General features: G+C 40.1%; 1 protein-coding gene across 1 annotated transcript; it reads right to left on the reverse strand.

Annotated features, from left to right (window-relative positions):
• Window positions 1-478: 478 nt before the first annotated feature.
• Window positions 479-1,654, reverse strand: LOC149384784 (Integrase-type DNA-binding superfamily protein). The gene has a single exon (XM_089625961.1). It carries the CDS (start codon window positions 1,508-1,510, stop codon window positions 785-787), a length of 726 nt encoding a protein of 241 aa, XP_089482087.1. The 5' UTR covers window positions 1,511-1,654; the 3' UTR covers window positions 479-784.
• Window positions 1,655-19,018: the final 17,364 nt, after the last annotated feature.

Consider the following 19,018-nt stretch of genomic DNA (forward strand, 5'->3'; position numbering starts at 1 on the left):
TCATTTATTCGTGTGAAACTTTACTCATGATAAGTAAAGTCTTGCGATATATGGGTAAAATTGTCATCACTAGTCAATACTAGTCAATGAGAATAATTGCATATGCTCACAAACATGGACATAAACGCGAGGTCTCCTATGCGTTATGCAATATATATAAAATGATGATGTAGTTAAATAGTCAATTTAAAGTTATGAATTTGTAAAATAGTCAATGTTTGTCTTAATTGAGTGAAATAGCCAAAATGTGCAGCAAGTTGGTTTAAAAAAAAATTTAAACCCAAGATTAATTTTTTTGAAAGTGATAAATTGCTTATAATTATCGTCAAAAAAATTTAATATTGGCTGTCAAATTTTTTTTTGAAAAGGTAAATTTAAATACTTTGCTGAAAAGTTGAAACATTGACTATTTTGCTAATCAATAAGTTTCGAATGGCTATTTTGTACCATTTTTCCTATATAAAAATATGAAATAAAATAAAATAAAATGAGCTTTCTTAGAAAAATAAGTTTCAACGACAGGACAACGCCACACAAAACAAAGCTTAGCCATGTGATTAATTCCACATGTACATATGGTATCATTCAACACATGTAACTTATATACCATACTAATCAAACTAACATGTTTAGAATTGAATTGATCACTCATTATTGTATATAATGTAAAAACACAGTACCGATTGCTGATGTTAGCGTAAAGAAAAGAAGGAGAAAAAAGAAAAAAAAAAGGTACAGTACAGACCGACATATATGTATAGATTAATAGGTATTACTGAATTAATTAATTACTCCAAAGCAGTAGAGTATCGAGGTTGAGAATCCGATCATGAGAAAACATATCACACGTGCTGGTCATCATGAAGTGATCATCATCGCATTCCGGTCCGAGGGGGTCGTCAAGGAAGACGAACTCTTGATGGTGGTGGTGGTCGGGGGAGTCGAGGTCTGGGAGCTGGATGATCTCGGGGAGGTCACCGGAGTCGTCGCCGGAGTCAACGCCGGAGTGTCCATGGAAGGAGTTGGCGGCCTGGGCGGCGGCGAGCTGGACGTGGCGGGGGGAGAGGGAGAGGGGGCGGGGGAGGGAGCCGGCCAGGTGTGGGAAGTTGAGGACGGCGGTGGGGCCCTTAATGGCGGCGGCGGCCACGTCGTGGGCCCGGGCCGCCATGTCAGCGGTCTGGAAGGTTCCGAGCCATATTCTGGACTTCTTCCTTGGCTCTCTTATCTCCGACACCCACTTCCCCCAGCTCCTCATCCTTACCCCTCTGTACTCTACTGATCCCTGTTCCTCCTTCGTCGTTGCCTTCTTCTTCTTCTTCTTCTTATTCACTGTGTTATTGCTCACTTTCAACGCCGTCTCTGCCCTATTCGGCTTCTTCTGTTTTGAGGATACTGACAACGAGCGTAAAGAAGAAGAAGATGATGATGATGAAGTCAGTGTAGATGAGGATGAGGATGAGGGTATTTCTATATTAGTGTTGGGTGTTGATTGGTCTGAACTGGAAGACATTGTTCTTTCCTAATTGAGGCGTAATGCTGTGTGTGTTGTATTTGAGAGAGAGAGAATGATGGGGGGGTTTTTTGTAGAGGAGCTCGATCGCGCTCCATCTATAGCGACTACTGACCTACTGCTACTTGTACTTATGTTATCGGGGTCAATGCCAAATACATACAATACACTATATGTCTTTTGTTTTCTTTCTTTTCGTTTATTTAATTTTCTTTCATTTGGTTTAAGAGAGAGGAATTTGTGGTGGTCAAAGAGACAATAATGAAGTAGCCGTAGAGTATGTGGTAAATGAATGCATTAGACTGGATTGAGTTTGCAGGGTAAATTTCAAGTGTTATAGGAGGAAAAATTTCTACACCACTATTTATTTTTGTAGTGGAAATAACCGCCAATAGTCATTTTTGTATTTTTTTAATATTAACCGTTGAACTTTTTATTTTTCATAAATAATCGTTTTGGTTGTTGAACTGTTCATTTTACCCTTAATAACTGTTAACTAGATTTCAATAATTGTTGATCAGATTTCAACTGTTAACTAGATTTCAATAACTATTACTCATATTTCAATATATCAATATTTTGAACCTGATTTCAATTACTATGAAACAGATTTCAATAATGTTTACCAAACTGTTAACCATATTTCAAAAATGGTAACCAGATTTCAAAAAGTGTTGACTAGATTTTAATAACTATTAATCAGATTTGAATAACTGTTGACCAGATTTGAAACACAATGATATTTTTGTCTGAAGAAAATGAAAACTTAAATGAGACCCAAGTAATAAATTAATAGTATTTGGTGCCTAGAAACCTTAAATGTGGCCAATAACGTTAGTCGAGGGAAGAGAGGTGATGAGTTTGACTTGACCTTAGCACTTCGAAAGATCAGGCTGATCTTCCCTAAGCGCTCACATCGATGGGAAGGTTTGGCACCTCGATGTCGGCTCTTCGCCACGTGGCCACTTGTTCCGGTTATGAAATATATGAAATAAATAAAGAAGTAATTTTTTTTTTGTTGAAGAATGAAGATCGGGATATATGGCCACAACAACGGTTACAAGAATACTCTCAACCTAGAGTCGACAAGCCTAGACACATGACCTTTGATTGAGTTTATCCCAAAGATAATGGGCGTGCAGACATGAGAGTTTGAAGTAAAACTATAACAAGTAATGATATTAGGGACGAGACTTTTTCGACGGCAGATTCGTTTGTATATGTCGTCGATGTAAACATATGATCGACGAAATCAACAAAATCGGAACGTAAAAATGTATGTCAATCCGAGGTTATGCATTGTGTCAATGATGTTAGCCAGAATCTATTTTTAGTGACGTTGTCATCGAAGATTGTTAGATGACCCAATAAATGGCACGGATTTGTGGCATGTTAATTGTACCGCCGTCTTTGGACTTAGACACTCTCTAACCGATGTAAAGATTAAATGTAAGACCAATTAGTTGGACTTGGCAGAATAGGTGATACATGCGGACGTGTGGTACGAGCCTTCTTTGTGAGTACGTATACCCCATTCCCCGACACTTTAAGGTATGAATGTTGTGGTTACCATTAGTGGATCCAAGAAGGGGAAATCTTTTTAGTTTTTGCAGACTCCGAAGCATTTCCCATGTGTAGAGTTTCGCATCGCTCGATTAGAGATCCGCTTGACTTTTCTCCACCGGTGAGGTCCACGAAGTTGCTCGATATCGAGAAATCTTTAGCGATCTTATCTTCCGGTAGGGGTTTTTTTTTTCCTAAAAATCTCTTTTTGCCTCCTCTTGAGAAGCAGTTCCATTAGCCAAACATGGGAACGTCGTGAAAGCATTCCTTCACTTGCATCACATGGCCATCCTAGAGTAGTCAGATTTGTCGTGGCCCATAACCTAACGCTGAAAGCAGAACAGGCCAAGTTGCTTGTATTTCACCTAGATCTATAGTGTTTGAAGCCGTTTGTAGTCTTAAGAAAAACTCGAGCAAATGGGTTTCTCAATCATCCACGTCCGTAGCCTCTCCAAAAAAAAGTGACAAAGTTATTAATGCATTGCTCATGGATACCCATCGGCGGGTAACCTCTTGAGCCAAATCCAAAAACGGGCAATGATGGAATATCACCATATCTAGCGTGTACTCTGGCCAGCGCTCCAGTAAGAGTTGAGCCACTTTGACCATCCGCGTGTAGCATCCTAGGATGATAGCATGGTGTTCCAAAGACATACTTGAAATTTGAGCATACCCGTTTTAAGTTCTATATTCGGCTAGTCACCAAATGTTTTATAAGCTCGGTGAACACATAGATGTTCCAGGAGAAATTCTTTTGGGAGATGAGCGCAGCTAAAATTAGGGATGTATAAAACCGAACTAAAAATCGGATAAAACCGATGTCTAAACCGATCTGAAACCGAAATCTGGAGCCACATCAGATAACCGAAATTCTGATTTCGATAACCGATCCGGTTTCAAAATCTGGACGTTATGATTCTAGAAAAAAAGAAAAATACCTCGCGACTTTTAACTTGATATTTTATTTGTCAAGTTCGTTTGCTATTTATTTATTAAATCTAAATTATTTTAACTTTATGTCATAATATAAAGATGATGGTCATGTTGTCATAGCAAAAGATGCTTTTCATATATCAACTCCTACTCATACTACTACAACTTGATTATGTGATCACTCAAGGTAACATTATCAGGGCGGTTTCAATTGTATGTTTGCTTTATAGTGATCATGTTGTAATTTATAATTTAAAATTATGATATTTCCATGTTTAGGTAGTTGGGGACCAAAACGTATAGATTCGTGAAGACGGGTGTCCTTTTGAATTTTACTTTTTTATTTAGTTTTAGACTATGGACTGTTATTTTGGAGCTTTATATGACTCCTGTGTACCCATATTATTATCACTGTAATAGTTTTATAATCGGATATGGATTTTAAAAATTGGATAACCGATTTCTTTAAACCGAATATAAAATTGGATCTACAATTTTAAGAACCAAATAACCGAATTTTAAAAATCGGATATTGAACCGGAAATTGGATTTAAGAAACCATATATTGGACAGAATTTTTAGAAACCGATATTGGACCAAATTTTTAGAAATCGAAAATTCGAATTCGGATATAAAAAATGTCAAAAACCGAATTGAACCGATCTAATTTCTGCCCTAGTTAAAATGACATGAGATTATGATGTCTTCGCACGACTCTTCGATGTAGCCTTTCGAACTTAGAGCTCCAATGCTAAGATTGATGTTGTTTTGAGATATAACATCGGCAAAGTCCTTGTATTTCTCCTCGCTAGAACCGCTATTGTGATTATCTTTTCATAAGCTTAGAAGGGCCAGAAAAATCACATGGTCCCTTTCTTGCAATGTCTTAAAACTAGTTTAACCTTAAGCCAATATTATACATACAAACTCATGTACGGAGAACATTATGTCATTTAATTAAGCAGTGGTTTGTAATGTGGTATTTAAAGAGTGACTGAGACACGGCCCAGACTCCTACGGGAGGCAGCAGTGGGTAGGTCACATGTGATCTTGCGGGGACATGTTTCTCCCTATCATAAAACTATTGTTTTAGATTTTTGTCCTAGTATCATTTACAAATAGGACGTAAATGTAATTCTTGGTACCGTTTTAGTATTATTTTTATATGTATTTTTTTCGACTTTGAAATTACTCCAATATAAAAATATATAATAAATCTAGATAAAATATGAGATCTTGAAACCATAAAAAAACCGCGACTAAGAATTTTCAATCCCGTAAAAAATAGTTTTAATAATATTTAGTACCATTTTCGATTATTTTGAGAGTCTCATTTCTCATAGAAAATAAGCCATCATCCGCGAATCTCATTTCTAGGATTCTCTACATAGGTAAATTTTTAAGAAAAGAAAATTATATGTTGAAATCTAGCTCGTCATTCTGCTCCCCCCATTCTCCTACCTCGCCAAAGTTTCACCTAGTCACGTCGTCACTTCTCCTTCCTCCTGATAGGTGTGTCTCGGGAACCCACACTTCTTGGAACTCTCTCATCTTGGAAGTTACAATTTCTCTTTCATATATTCTTTGTATATTCCCTAGATATTCTTTAGAGTTCCAATGCACAAATATAATTGTTCTCTGTGTAATAGTTATTATTCTCTATTTCCTAAAAGTAGTTATTACATATATTTATTACATTGATCATGTATCTAGTCTAGTCTAATGTATCCACCATATGTATAAATAGGTGATACAATTTCATATCAAAATAAGAATAATATCATTCAAAGTCTCGGAACACTCTATCTCACTTCCGACTCTTTTCTCTCGAATTCTACATGGTATCAGAGCTCAGAAATTCAATCATCATGAACTCCTTCGAAAACTCATCCGCCCTCAACACCACTTCGACCACCTCGCAGACCTCGCCCACGCAGTCTCACTCTGAATCCTTCTCCCAACATATCACGAGCCACAAACTCAGTGACCACAACTTCCTACAGTGGTCTCAATCCGTGCTCATATTCATATCGGGACGATGTAAGGATGACTACCACACAGGCGTGGCTACATCTCCGAAGATCGAAGATCCAGCGTTTAAGAGTTGGAAGGCAGAAAACAACATGGTGATGTCCTGGCTCATAAACTCTATGCATCCTGGAATCGGGAAAACCTTCCTCCTTTACCCAACAACAGCGGAAATCTGGCAAGCAGCTAGAGAAATCTTCTCCAACTTCGAAGATGTGTCCAAGCTGTTTGAGACTGATAACACTTTCCACGACCTACGTCAAGGAGAGATGTTTGTTACTTAATTGTTCAGCTCGCTCACGCATCTATGGTAGAAGATCGACCTCTACGAACATCACCAGTGGACCTGCCCGAAAGACTCGAAACTCTACCGCATGATAGTGGAGACCAAACGTGTGTTTAAACTATTCTCCAGACTCCACAAAGACCTCGACGAGCTTAGAGGTCGGATACTTAGTACAAAACGACTACCATCTCTCCGTGAAGCCTTCTCTGCGGTCAGACAGGAGGAAATTAGGAGGAAACTCATGCTTAGAGTTATCCAATCCAGCTCAATTCCGAGCTCATCCACAGACTCGTCTGCCCTCACTATGCATGGAGACGAAGCACTTGCAACTCGCATCTCAACAGAGAGACCTCGCAAACCTCACCCCTACTGCGATCATTGCAGACGACCTGGACACCTTTGAGAAACCTGCTGGAAGCTGGGTGGGAAACCACCAAGCTCGAAGTCACCTCGAGACACTAAGGATCCGAACTCAATCGAAAATTTAGTGTCCACCTCGTCCACTGCCTCGACCTCGACCTCAGACTCCTATCCCTTCAGCAACGACCAGCTCGCTATTCTCCAGAGGCTTATCCAACAAGTCCAACTCGGTGGAGAAAGCTCGGATATTGGTCCTCTAGGTAACTCCCCTAGAGCCCTCCATGTAAGCTCAGAGAATCCCTCAGCATGGATTGTCGACTCCAGTGCCTCTGATCACATGACTGGTAATCGAAGTCTATTCACAAATTACTCAGTTTGTAATAGAAGCATATTAGTCACCATCGCCAACGGAGCCAAAACTCAAGTCACTGGTATTGGCACCGTGGTCTTGACGAAGTCCATGAGACTAGAATCAGTGTTCTTTGTTCCACAACTACAGTGAAATCTCCTCTCTGTGCATAAGATCAACAAAGACTCTAAATGCCGAACTATTTTTGATGAAAGTTCATGTGTGTTTCAGGAACAGGTCATCGGGAGACAGATTGGTAATGCCGAGCTGAGTACCTGACTCTATGTCATCAAGCCAGATCAGCCCGCAATGTGTCAAGTAGCCCAATATTCACCCCAGTATAAAGAGATCATACTCAATCACCTTAGACTAGGACATCCAAATTTCATGTATCTCAAAAGACTGTTTCCTTCTTTGTTTATCAATAAAAATATCAATTTCATTCAGTGTGACATGTGTGAGTTCGCTAAATATACTTGAAGTTCATATCACCCAACCTCATACAAACCATCTTGCCCATTTGTCACAATTCACAGTAGTATATGGGGTCCCTCAAAAGTTCCCAATATCACTGGAGTTCGATGGTTTCTTCTCTTTGTTGACGACCACACTAGACTCAGTTGGATATACATGATGAAACAAAAATCTGAAACATCCAACCTATTAAATCCTTTCACAAAATGGTCCAAACACAGTTCAACACCTCCATTCAAATTTTCCACACTGACAATGCTCGAGATTACTTTAACTCCGAGCTCGGGGATTTCTTAAAAAAAACATGGCATAATTCACTCAATCTCGTGCATTCACACCCCGCAATAAAATGGGGTAGCCGAGAGGAAAAATCGACACATTCTCGAGGTCGCCGGAGCTATCATGTTCTCCTCAAACGTTCCATCTCATTTTTGTTGAGAAGTAGTCTTCACAGCCACCTACCTCATAAACAGAATGTCATCTTGTGTCCTTGGATACAAAATCCCAGCCCGAGTCCTTCTCGAGACATATCCTCATTCTCGTCTCATCTTAACACTACCTGTGAAAGTATTCGGTGTTGTCAATGGTGCCCACAAGAAGAGTAGTAGTGTCTATTTGTGTACATTTGATGTAATATAGTCTCATGAAGACTCTTGCTTGTAATTGTTTATTCATTAATAAAAAGTTGAAACGTTCATTCAATCTTCCTTGTCTGAAGCTTTATGATAAAACCTTAGTCTTTTAGTCCATAAACAAACTAAAAAACTTACGAAGAGACAAATGTAGATTTGCATGAACAAACTCTTCGTAGTTTGCTTAAAACGATATATTCGCAATCTAAGGGTCAAAGGACTATTGACCTCAGTATGATTGTTAGAAGAATCTATGATGTCTGGTTATGAGGCATTGAGAGTTGGAGACTCTATAGTTCTTCTAGGTATCTTCCGAAGGTACTGAATTGACCAGTGCACTTCTAGAGACAAGATAAGAACAAACCATTTAACCTCTTATGTCTCGAAGTCACTACGTATGAATTACATCATGTTTACCTTAATCCTGAAATGAGACATGCCATTTCACAGCTTAGTATTCTCATTTGAGAAAGTCAGAGTTCGGACTCAATATGTGATTCCGAACAAGGCCTATTGGTGAAGTACTAAGTTGTGAGAATGTCATGAGTAACTTTGTGAAGTTCTCATAGATATGGAATTCATGTACAAGATTGCTGAAATGCAATGTATGTCACTTCATGCTTTGTTCCTTGGAGTGTGAATAAATGAACTGGCCAGTGTCCAAATTGAGTCCTGACTCTTTTGGATGAAACAATGTGACTTGTTAGCTCCTCGTCAATACATTGTTTCTAACTTATTCACAAGCGACAAAGGAGTTGATGAAATAACAGCTAGAAGGGTAAAATGGTAATTTAGTAAATCCCGACTAGCTGATGACATTCATGAAGGGTAAACATAGATAATATTCAGTGGAGAATATTAGGTCGAATTAGGTCGAATTCTTGAGTAGAAAATAAATTCATTTGAACCGAGAGATTTTCAGTGTCAACTCTTTAGTGGAGTCAGTTGGCATTAAGCTAAACTTGGAAAAGGTTTGTGAACTTTTGAGTCCAAGTGTTTAGCTCAAGCTTTGTTCATTTGGGTCCATGAGGTCACTGTCACGAATCACATCGAGTAGGAATAGTTAAACTGGAAGCTAAGTCAAAACAAGAACGAAAATTGTCAAAAGGGTATTTTTGTCTTTTGAGACATAGGATGAAATGAATGTCAATAAATTTTTTTGACAAGGTCATCACTCGGCCAAAATAAGATTTATTGGGCCTTGTGGATTAATTTCATTTCATAAGAATTTTATTGAAAATTCTTAATGGGCCTTTTTCATGTTGTCATGAACAAGTGGAAAAGCTTCTAGAAGGCCTTTCTAGTATTAGAATAGGCGCCCACCACCCAAGAGGAAAGAGAGAATATTTTGTGCATAAATGTATCAAGATACTTGCCAAAAGAAAAAGAGGAAACAAATTTGCATGTGTATGCATTAGAGTAATCGGCCAAGTGAGAAAAAGGCAAGCCAAGGAACAAAAAAGGAAACAAATCCAAGCCTCTAGGAGGCTGCCTTGGGCGCCCAAAATGGAATGGGAAATAAGGGATTTTTTCTCATGAATATGTGATATTCTGTAGAAGAGGAAACTACCTTATTGAAGGTAAAACCTCTCCTATAAATAGGAGCCCCATTCCTCTCTTTTGATTCATCCCAAGTTTTAGAGATTGAGAGCTTCTCTCTCTAGCTTGGCCGCCCCTTCCTCTCTCTCTCTCTAGTTTATTTTCGATTTTTTGTTTTGGCACCTAGGTCCTCATTCGACCTAGTATTTAGCTCTGCGACTTCAAGACTCGTTCTTAAGTCGTAGTGTTTAAAAGTGCCCACTCACTAATTCCTTTTCTCTCGAGTGATTTAGTGATAGAAACTTTCGTGGGTGCTCGAGGTGCCGAGGAAAGAAAGAGAGACGTGCTGCGAGGGGAGACGAGCGTTGCAACTTTCTAAGAGCTTCTCAAAGATCAAGCTTCAAGAAAGGTTAGTAAACTTCTTAGCTTATAATAGTTTTTAATTACGTGTACTTGCTCTTTTGTCTAGGTTAGTAAAAAACCGTTTTTACTTGAAAAGAAATTTTTTAAAATTCCGCCGCTTAATGAAGCGTTAAACTTTTTCTTAAACCCTAGATCGATTCCAACATTCGGCTGTTTAGTCTTCACCCATTCTTATAACCAACGTAAACTAGAACCAAAATCACTTAAGTACATCTTCCTTGGCTATTCAGCAACTCAGAAAGGTTACAAATGCTATGAACCCCGGTCACGAAAATTCATAGTCTCCATGGATGTATCTTTTCATGAGTTAAGTCCTTACTTCACCAATTCAGCTCGTCAAGGGGGAGAATAATGAAAACGACTTCCCAAATTGGCTCATCATAAACCCAGAATTCACCTCCCCTCACAGTCCACCTAGTTCGCCACTTCTTACAGACACAGTTCTCCCAAGTCCGATCCTGCTTCCCTCACCTGTCCAAAACACGATCACCTCGCTCAATCCGCCTCTGACTCCTAGCTCGCAAACCTCTGAACCTTCTTCATGCGAACTGAACATCACCCAGAGTCCGGTACAAGCTCGCAAATAGGATGTCTCTGCGAATCTGAACCACAACACTACTGAATAAGGTAACACCTCATCTCCGAAATTACCTATTGCATTGAGAAAACCTGCTCGGTCGTGTGGTCAATACAGGATGGAAGATTATGTGTACTATGGGAACCTATCTACGGGCTACGAAGATTATGTGGTGAAGTCAGACGAAGGAAAAGTGCTACAATCCATCGAGGAAGTCCTTCAGATTCTAGCGTGGCGAGATGCTAGTCATGCCGAGATCCAAGCCCTCGAACAGAATGATACGTGGGACATCATCGAGCTGCCACCAAGCAAGCGAACTGTTGGATGTAGAAGGCTCTTCACCATCAAACACAATCCATATGGCACAGTGGAGAGATTCACAGCTCGTCTTGTCGCAAAAGGATACACTTAGGCATATGGCATCGACTATCAAGAGACGTTCGCTCCAGTTGCGAAGTTTAACACCATCATGATCCTTTTTTTCACTAGCACCCAACTTAGATTGGCCACTCATTCAGCTCGATGTGAAGGATGCTTTCTTGACTGGCGAACTGGAAGAAGATGTCTACATGCAACTCCCACCAGGATTCGACAATGGTGAAGGTACCAACAAAGTCTGCAAAATCAAAAAAATCTCTATATGGACTAAAACAGTCCCCTCGAGCGTGGTATGGAAAATTCACCAATGTGTTCAAGCGTTGCGACTACAAGAAGAGTCAAGCAGATCCAACGCTCTTCTCAAAGATCTCCGCACAAGGCAAGCACACCATCCTTAGTGTGTATGTGGACGACATAGTCATCACTGGAGACGATCTAGAAGAAATCAAGAGACTGAAGCAGACTTTGTCATCCGAGTTCGAAGTCAAGGACCTCAGCAGCCTACGATGCTTCCTCAGCATAGAGGTAGCTCGATCTTAAAAGGGCATCTCTGTATCCCAGCGCAAGTACACTTTGGATCTCCTCAAAGAAACTGGCATGCTCGGCTGCAAACTAGTCGACACTCCGATGGATGCCAATGTGAAATTTCTAGCTCGCACCACTGAGGCCGCCACTAACAAAGAAAGATTTCAGCAGCTCGTAGGAAAATTCATCTACCTCACTCACACGAAACCAGATATTGGATTCGCAGTAGGTATGGTAAGTCGATTCATGAGTAGTCCTTCGAAAACTCACATGGACGCAGTTATGAGGATTCTCCAATATCTCAAAGCTTCCCAGAGACTGGTCTTTCCTTCAAGAAAAGACCAAGTCGTGGTATCGAAGTGTTCACAGATGCGGACTGGGCCGGATATGTCTGGGGAAATCTTGTCACATGGCGAAGCAAGAAACGGTCTGTTGTGTCACGAAGTAGTGCTGAAGCTGAGCTCAGGTCTTTAGCCAGCAGAGTATGTGAAGGCATCTGGCTGAAGAGAGTTCTCGATGACCTCAATATCATCATCGAAGGTCCAATCAAGTTCTTTTGTGATAATCAAGCCGCTCTTAGTATAGCTAAAAATCCAGTCCACCACGACAGAACAAAACATATCGAGATCGATCGATACTTCATTAGTGAAAAGATTGAAGCAAAAATTATCGACATGGAATACATTCCAATTGGTCATCAGCTCGCTGACATTCTCACCAAAGCCCTTCCTCGAGCGACACTCTCCAAGCTATGTAGCAAGCTTGATCTCATCAACATATACAGTCAAACTTGAGGGGGAGTGTTTAAATCTAGCTCGTTAGTCCGCTCCCCCCCTTCACCTTGTCACCTCGCGAGCTCCTACCTCGCCAAAGCTTCACATCGTCACGCCATCACTTCTCCTTCCTCCTGACAGACGTGTCTCGGGAACCCACACTTCTTGGAACTCTCTCATCTTGGAAGTTGTAATCTCTCTTTCCTATATTCTTTGTATATTCCATAGATATTCTTTAGAGTTCCAATGCACAAATATAATTGTTCTTTATGTAATATTTATTATTCTCTATTTCCTAGAAGTAGTTATTACACATATTTATTATACTGATCATATATCTAATCTAGTCTAATGTATCCATCATATGTATAAATATGTGATACAATTTCATGTCAAAATAAGAAGAATATCATTCAAAGTCTCGAAACACTCTATCTCATTTCCGACTCTTTTCTCTCGAATTCTACATTATACTAGTAGGTTATACTAGCTCAAAATAAACAGCATACGAACTCCAAAACTGAAGGTAGACATTAATACGATCTGTTCATCTTTTTGTTGTTGTTTGTTTGTTTTTTGTTTTGGGTATTATTATCAAAAGAAACTGCAAAGAATGGCTATGAAACATCGGACGAGAGCATATGAAACACATGATAAGAATAAGAAACGTAGGACCCACGTGGAATATTCGAGTCCTAGTTACTACCAATGTACACTACCCAGAATGCATGTTTCAATTATTTATGAGCATTCGTGAGCCTCGTTTATCCACGTCGTCCTTTTCTTTTCTTTTTGTCAAGGTCAGGCCCTTTTGTCCGTTATATTTTGTTGAAATATAATTTTCCACTCTATAAATCACCATCATTATTTAGGGCCTTCTCTTTTTTTTTTTTTTTTTTTTTTTTTGAGTAAATTTAGGGCCTTTTCTACTAGTTACTATTTTCGTTTTGCACTACCAACTAAAATAAGATAAATATTTCTTCACAAGTTGCTTTTTAGAATAAAATGAAGGTGGTGTTAAGGCTACGCAGCTAATTACAGAGGTGCTGACGTAGACGTAGTTGCATGCTAAGAACTATAGTCTAATATCTGAGAAGGCAATGTTTCAACAAACGGCACTATTTGTTTATTGCTTACTATCAATGTCGTTATTTTAATATAAAACTAATCAAGTTGTTAGATTCCCATTATACGTTCCATTATTGCGATTTAAGTAGGCCCGGCATCTCTTTCTCCGCATCACGTCATAACAGCGAACAGAATTAAGAACAGTTTTACAAAAATTTAAAAATTAAGTAAATATCTAAATATATAATATGGTCGTTCTATATGATTTAACAAAATGCCACTTCCCTTAAAAAAAAATGCCACATAAAAATTTTGTTTTATTATCCTCGCGTGTTTAAAATTAAGGAATATATATATGATATATTGGTTTTATTTTAGAGAAATTGCCCCATTTGCCACCAATTTTATAATTTTTTCTCACTTTCCACCAAAAGACTATTTTTTTCCAAAATGACACCATATATGTCAACAATGTTGACATCTATTTTTGCGCTTCACTATGAGATGTCAACATTGTTGATATAGATGTCAACAATGTTGACATCTCGGTGGCATTTTGGGAAAAATTAGTCTTTTGGTGGAAAGTGAGAAAAAATTATAAAATTGATGGTAAATGAGATAATTTCTCTTTATTTTATGATAAATATTTTGTCTGTAGCAGTTTATACTGATAAATATTTGTTGGTTTATGAGGTTAAATACTGGTAAATTATACTAAATATTCCATTTATATAAATATATATTTAAACTATATATCATCTTGATGTATAATGTTTAATTATGTTGAAATTGTGCAATCATATCAATGTACACAAAGTAGTACTGTTAATTAGACTCGTGGTTCAGCTCAAAGCTTGTTCAACCTGAAAAACTTCACATTTGAAACATTGTAGTGAATGTAGATCCCCTGTGATGAACAACTAGTTCTTATTATTCTGATAGACAAGATTAGTACAACAATAGTTTCACGAAAAACATTTAGTTTCGAGTACGTACGCAGTCCCGAGAATTTCGAGTGTCTAGGTAAGATTATCTTTAAATATAGACGAATTTAGTAAAAGAGAGCACGTTATTGAGGGTGTTGAAAGATAGTTAAGACTTAAACGTGCGTTTGTGTGTGCGAAAAAGTGAATTCCCTTGTTTTTGTGGCGTCATCTTATATTTATAGGTCTCGGGGTCGAGTACGTTGGGTGATCAATCACACGTCCCAGGCAGTTATCAGGTAACCGTTCCCAGAACGTTTGTAGTGGGTGTTTATTCCCTCGAGTGCTTAATATAATGAGTTTAAATTTATTTACACGTGTTTATATTTAGTTTATCTAGTCTTTGACATCTATCAGCTTCTCATCTCTCCAAAGTTCTGCTCGATAGAGTTGTTCTTAACTTATTAACGAGTCTGTTCCTTAGACTCAATGAGCGCTCGGACCTATTTTACCCGGGCTTAGTGTTGGATTCTTTTTGTTCTCGGTGCATCCGAGCTATTGCTCGGGTTGTGCAAATTATATGAGTAAAACAGCCTTCCAGTTTCTTAGTATTTCAGTAAAATAGTAAGAAACTATATACTATGATCTTCGATTCAATTATACCTCGAAGACTTTTACTATTATTATCCTCGGGTGGTCCCGAGAACTATTCTTATCAGATTCCCTATCAGGGTCGAGTTTTTTGTACGGTGTCATTTTGACAGTGTTTATTAATGAATCGATGTGACCATTCTTCTCGATCGTTTGATTTGAGTAGCTTATTGGACACCCTTAATCATGTCCGTTGTTTCAAGTAGGAATACTTCTTTCCGGATTTTATATATTAATTTTCTTCCTTTTTCGAATTTTCAGAGCCTTTTTCGTCTCTCTGACTCCTTATACACGTTGTGGAGCGGTTTTGGCGTTCTTGAAGCGTTTTGGGCCACGATCTCGTTTGGGTAAGTCTGTCGACCATCCTAATTGCACATGCATCCAATGCATGTTCGTTTTGGTTATTTTTGTTCTTGGTATTTTCTAATGCTTAGACCCTGTTGTCGCTGTTTTTCGGACAACTATTTAGAAGCCCCAAACGGTTCGACCAAAGGCCGGACCAAGTGGTCGCGTTCGGGCTCGAGCGTGTCGGACTTGATATCCCAAGTCGTCCCTTAGCTGTAGATGAAGCTCACATCGTCTCGATACCTGAAAAGCAGTAGAGAGCACGTGAACTACAAAGGGGAAACAGAAGGGTTGCCTCTGTTTACCTCTCCGACGCTCAACATTAGTAGGGTTGAGGTAGATTGTAGAGGGTTTGAGTGTTTAGAGGCCAAAGATGAGTGAAACGAGTGGGTTATGAATTCGACAGCGTTTCGGGGCTCAAAATTGGATTACCTTTGAGAAAGGGTGGACCTCTCTATTTATAGGCGGCCAAGGGGTGTTTTGGGGAACCCCTTGGCCGAGTGAGCCTCTTGGGTCGGCCATTGGCTGAATGAGTTGATCGGCCAATGGCCGAGTGGGGAGCTCGGGCTGGATGAAGGTTCACTCGGCCATTGGCCGAGTGAACTGCTGGATGGTTCACTCGGCCAATGGCCGAGTGAACTGCTGGAAGGTTCACTCGGCCATTGGCCGAGTGAACTGTTGGATGGTTCAGAGGGGTAAACGCCGAAAACTTAAGGAGGCTATCGACGTGCGGGGGTCTAGGCCCAGGGAGGGAGTGACCGTTAGGGGTCTGGCCTCCCTTATTCCTCCTCTTTCGAGGGTCGAGACGATCTTCGTCTTGATCGTCGCGGCGGCGACTGCTTAGCCCCCCCGACCTTCGGCCGTCTCGGTCGTCGAAGTAGTCCTCGATTCCCATGTAGGTGCGGGCTCTCGACATCAGCTCCGCCATGTCCCGCGGGACCTTTCCAACAATAGATTTGAGGAAGTCGCTCGTGCAAGCTCCCTCGGTGATTGCCGTGATGGCGTCCTTGTCATCGAACCCTTCGACCTTATGAGACTCCTCGGTGAAGCGTGCGAGATATTGTCTCAAGGTCTCGTCCCTCCCTTGCCGGATAGACAGGAGGTAGGTCTTCGACTTCTTTTGCACCACGAGTATGGCGAAACGGGCAAGGAAAGCCTCTCGCAAGGCCCGGAAAGACGGGATGCTTCCCGGTCTCAAGCTTTGGAACCACTCAAATCCCGACCCCGTAAGGGTCAGGCTGAAGGCTTGACAGAGGGTCGCGTCCGACTATCCTTGCATTGTCATCCACGTCTCGTAGTGTTGGATGTGGAAGTTTGGGTCCGTCCGCCCGTCGTAAGGGGGAATGGACGGCAGTTTGAAGTTCCCTACGTAAGGCTGCGCGAGGATTTGAGCAACGAAGGGAGAGTATGACTCCTCGATCCCTCCGTAAGGCCTTTGCCTCCCCGATTCCCTCATCTCGATGATTTGATTCTGGAGGCTCTGAATCATTGTCACCATGTCGAGCCCGTTAGCAGGGCTGACCGTCGGGACCGCGGGAGTCGCTTGTTGGCGCTCTTTGGACGCTTGGTCCCCGACATTGGCCTGGGGTCGGCCAAGAGTTGTGGCGGGGAGCGCGTACCTTCGAAGTTGAGCCTTTGGGGGAGATCCTCCCCTCGGGAGTTTCTCTGCGCCGTCAGGCGCTCTCTAAGGTCCACGCTCGGCGCTTGGCAGGGCGAGGTCGCCTTTGGCCGGATTGTCCGGCGAGCGCTTCGGCTATCGGCCCCATCGTGTTGTCAATGGTGCCCACAAGAAGAGTTGTAGTGTGTATTTATGTACATTTGATGTCATATAGTCTTACGAAGACTCTTGCTTGTAATTGCTTATTCATTAATAAAAAGTTGAAACATTCATTGATTCTTCCGTGTCTCTTTGAAGCTTTATGATAAAACATTAGTCTTTAGTCCATAAACAAACTAAACAACTTACGAAGAGACAAATGTAGATTTGCATGAACAAACTCTTCGTAGTTTGCTTAAAACGATATATTCGCAATCTAAGGGTCAAAGGACTATTGACCTCAGTATGATTGTTAGAAGAATCTATGATGTCTGGTTATGAGGCATTGAGTGTTGGAGACTGTATAGTTCTTCTAGGTATCTTCTGAAGGTACTGAATTGACCAGTGCACTTTTAGAGACAAGATAAGAACAAACCATTTAACCTCTTATGTCTCGAAGTCACTACGTATGAATTGCATCGTGCTTACCTTAATCCTGAAATGAGACATGTCATTTCACACCTTAGTATTCTCATTTGAGAAAGTCAGAGTTCGGACTCACTATGTGATTCCGAACAAGGCCTATTGGTGAAATACTAAGTTGTGAGAATGTCATGAGTAACTTTGTGAAGTTCTCATAGATATGGAATTCATGTGCAAGATTGCTGAAATGCAATGTATATCACATCATGCTTTGTTCCTTGGAGTGTGAATAAATGAACTGGCCAGTGTCCAAATTGAGTCCTGACTTTTTTGGATGAAACAATGTGACTTGTTAGCTCCTCGTCAATACGTTGTTTCTAACTTATTCACAAGCGACAAAGGAGTTGAGGAAATAACAGCTAGAAGGGTAAAATGGTAATTTTGTAAATCCCGACTAGCTGATGATATTCATGAAGGGTAAACATGATAATATTCTGTGGATCCACTCATTACAATTAGGTTGAATTCTTGAGTAGAAAATAAATTCATTTGAACCGAGAGATTTTCAGTGTCAACTCTTTAGTGGAGTCAGTTGACATTAAGTTAATCTTGGAAAAGGGGTGTGAACTTTTGAGTCCAAGTATTTTAGCTCAAGCTTTGGTCATTTGGATCCATGAGGTCACTGTCACGAATCACATCGATTAGGAATAGTTAAACTGGAAGCTAAGTCAAAACAAGAACGAAAATAGTCTAAAGGGTATTTTTGTCTTTTGAGACAAAGGATGAAATGAATGTCAATAAATTTTTTGACAAGTTCATTTGATGACTTAATGTCACTCGGCCATATTAAAATAATTGGGCCTTGTGGATTAATTTCATTTCATAAGAATTTTAATGAAAATTCTTAATGGGCCTTTTTCATGTTGTCATGAACAAGTGGAAAACCTTCTAGAAGGCCTTTCTAGATGAGGATAGGCGCCCAACATACCCAAGAGAGGGAGAAAATATTTTGTGCATAATGTATGAAGATACTTGCCAAAAGAAAACGAGGAAACAAATTTCCCCTAAGAGGAAATGAGATAGGCGCCCAAGAGAGAGACAAAAGGCAAGGCATGGAACAAAATAGGAAACAAATCCAAGGCTTAATGAAGCCTACCTTGGCCGAGTATGTCATAGAGGAAAAGAGGAAATTGGCTCATGAATATGTGATATTCTATAGAAGAGGAAACTACCTTATTGAAGGTAAAGCCTCTCCTATAAATAGGAGCCTTATTCTTCTCATTTTTCTCATTCCACACAAGTTAGAGATTGAGAGACTCTCTCTCTAGACATTGTGGCCGCCCCTCTCCTCTCTCTCTAGTCAATTTCCTTTTATTGTTTTGGCACCTAGGTCCTCATTTGACCTAGAGTTTAGCTCTGCGACTTCAAAAATCGTTCTTAAGTCGTAGTGTTTAAAAGTGCCCACTCACTAATTCCTTTATTTCAAGTGATTTAGTGATAGA

This window comes from Urtica dioica, chromosome 9 (assembly GCF_054948205.1).
Source record: "Urtica dioica subsp. dioica isolate 48M chromosome 9, U.dioica_male_clone48M_v1_H2, whole genome shotgun sequence".
Taxonomy (NCBI): Eukaryota; Viridiplantae; Streptophyta; class Magnoliopsida; order Rosales; family Urticaceae; genus Urtica; species Urtica dioica.

What these genes read in the sequence shown, in the direction of transcription:
- LOC149384784 (XM_089625961.1), bottom strand. Translation starts at nt 1,510, where the DNA reads ATGTCTTCCAGTTCAGACCAATCAACACCCAACACTAATATAGAAATA.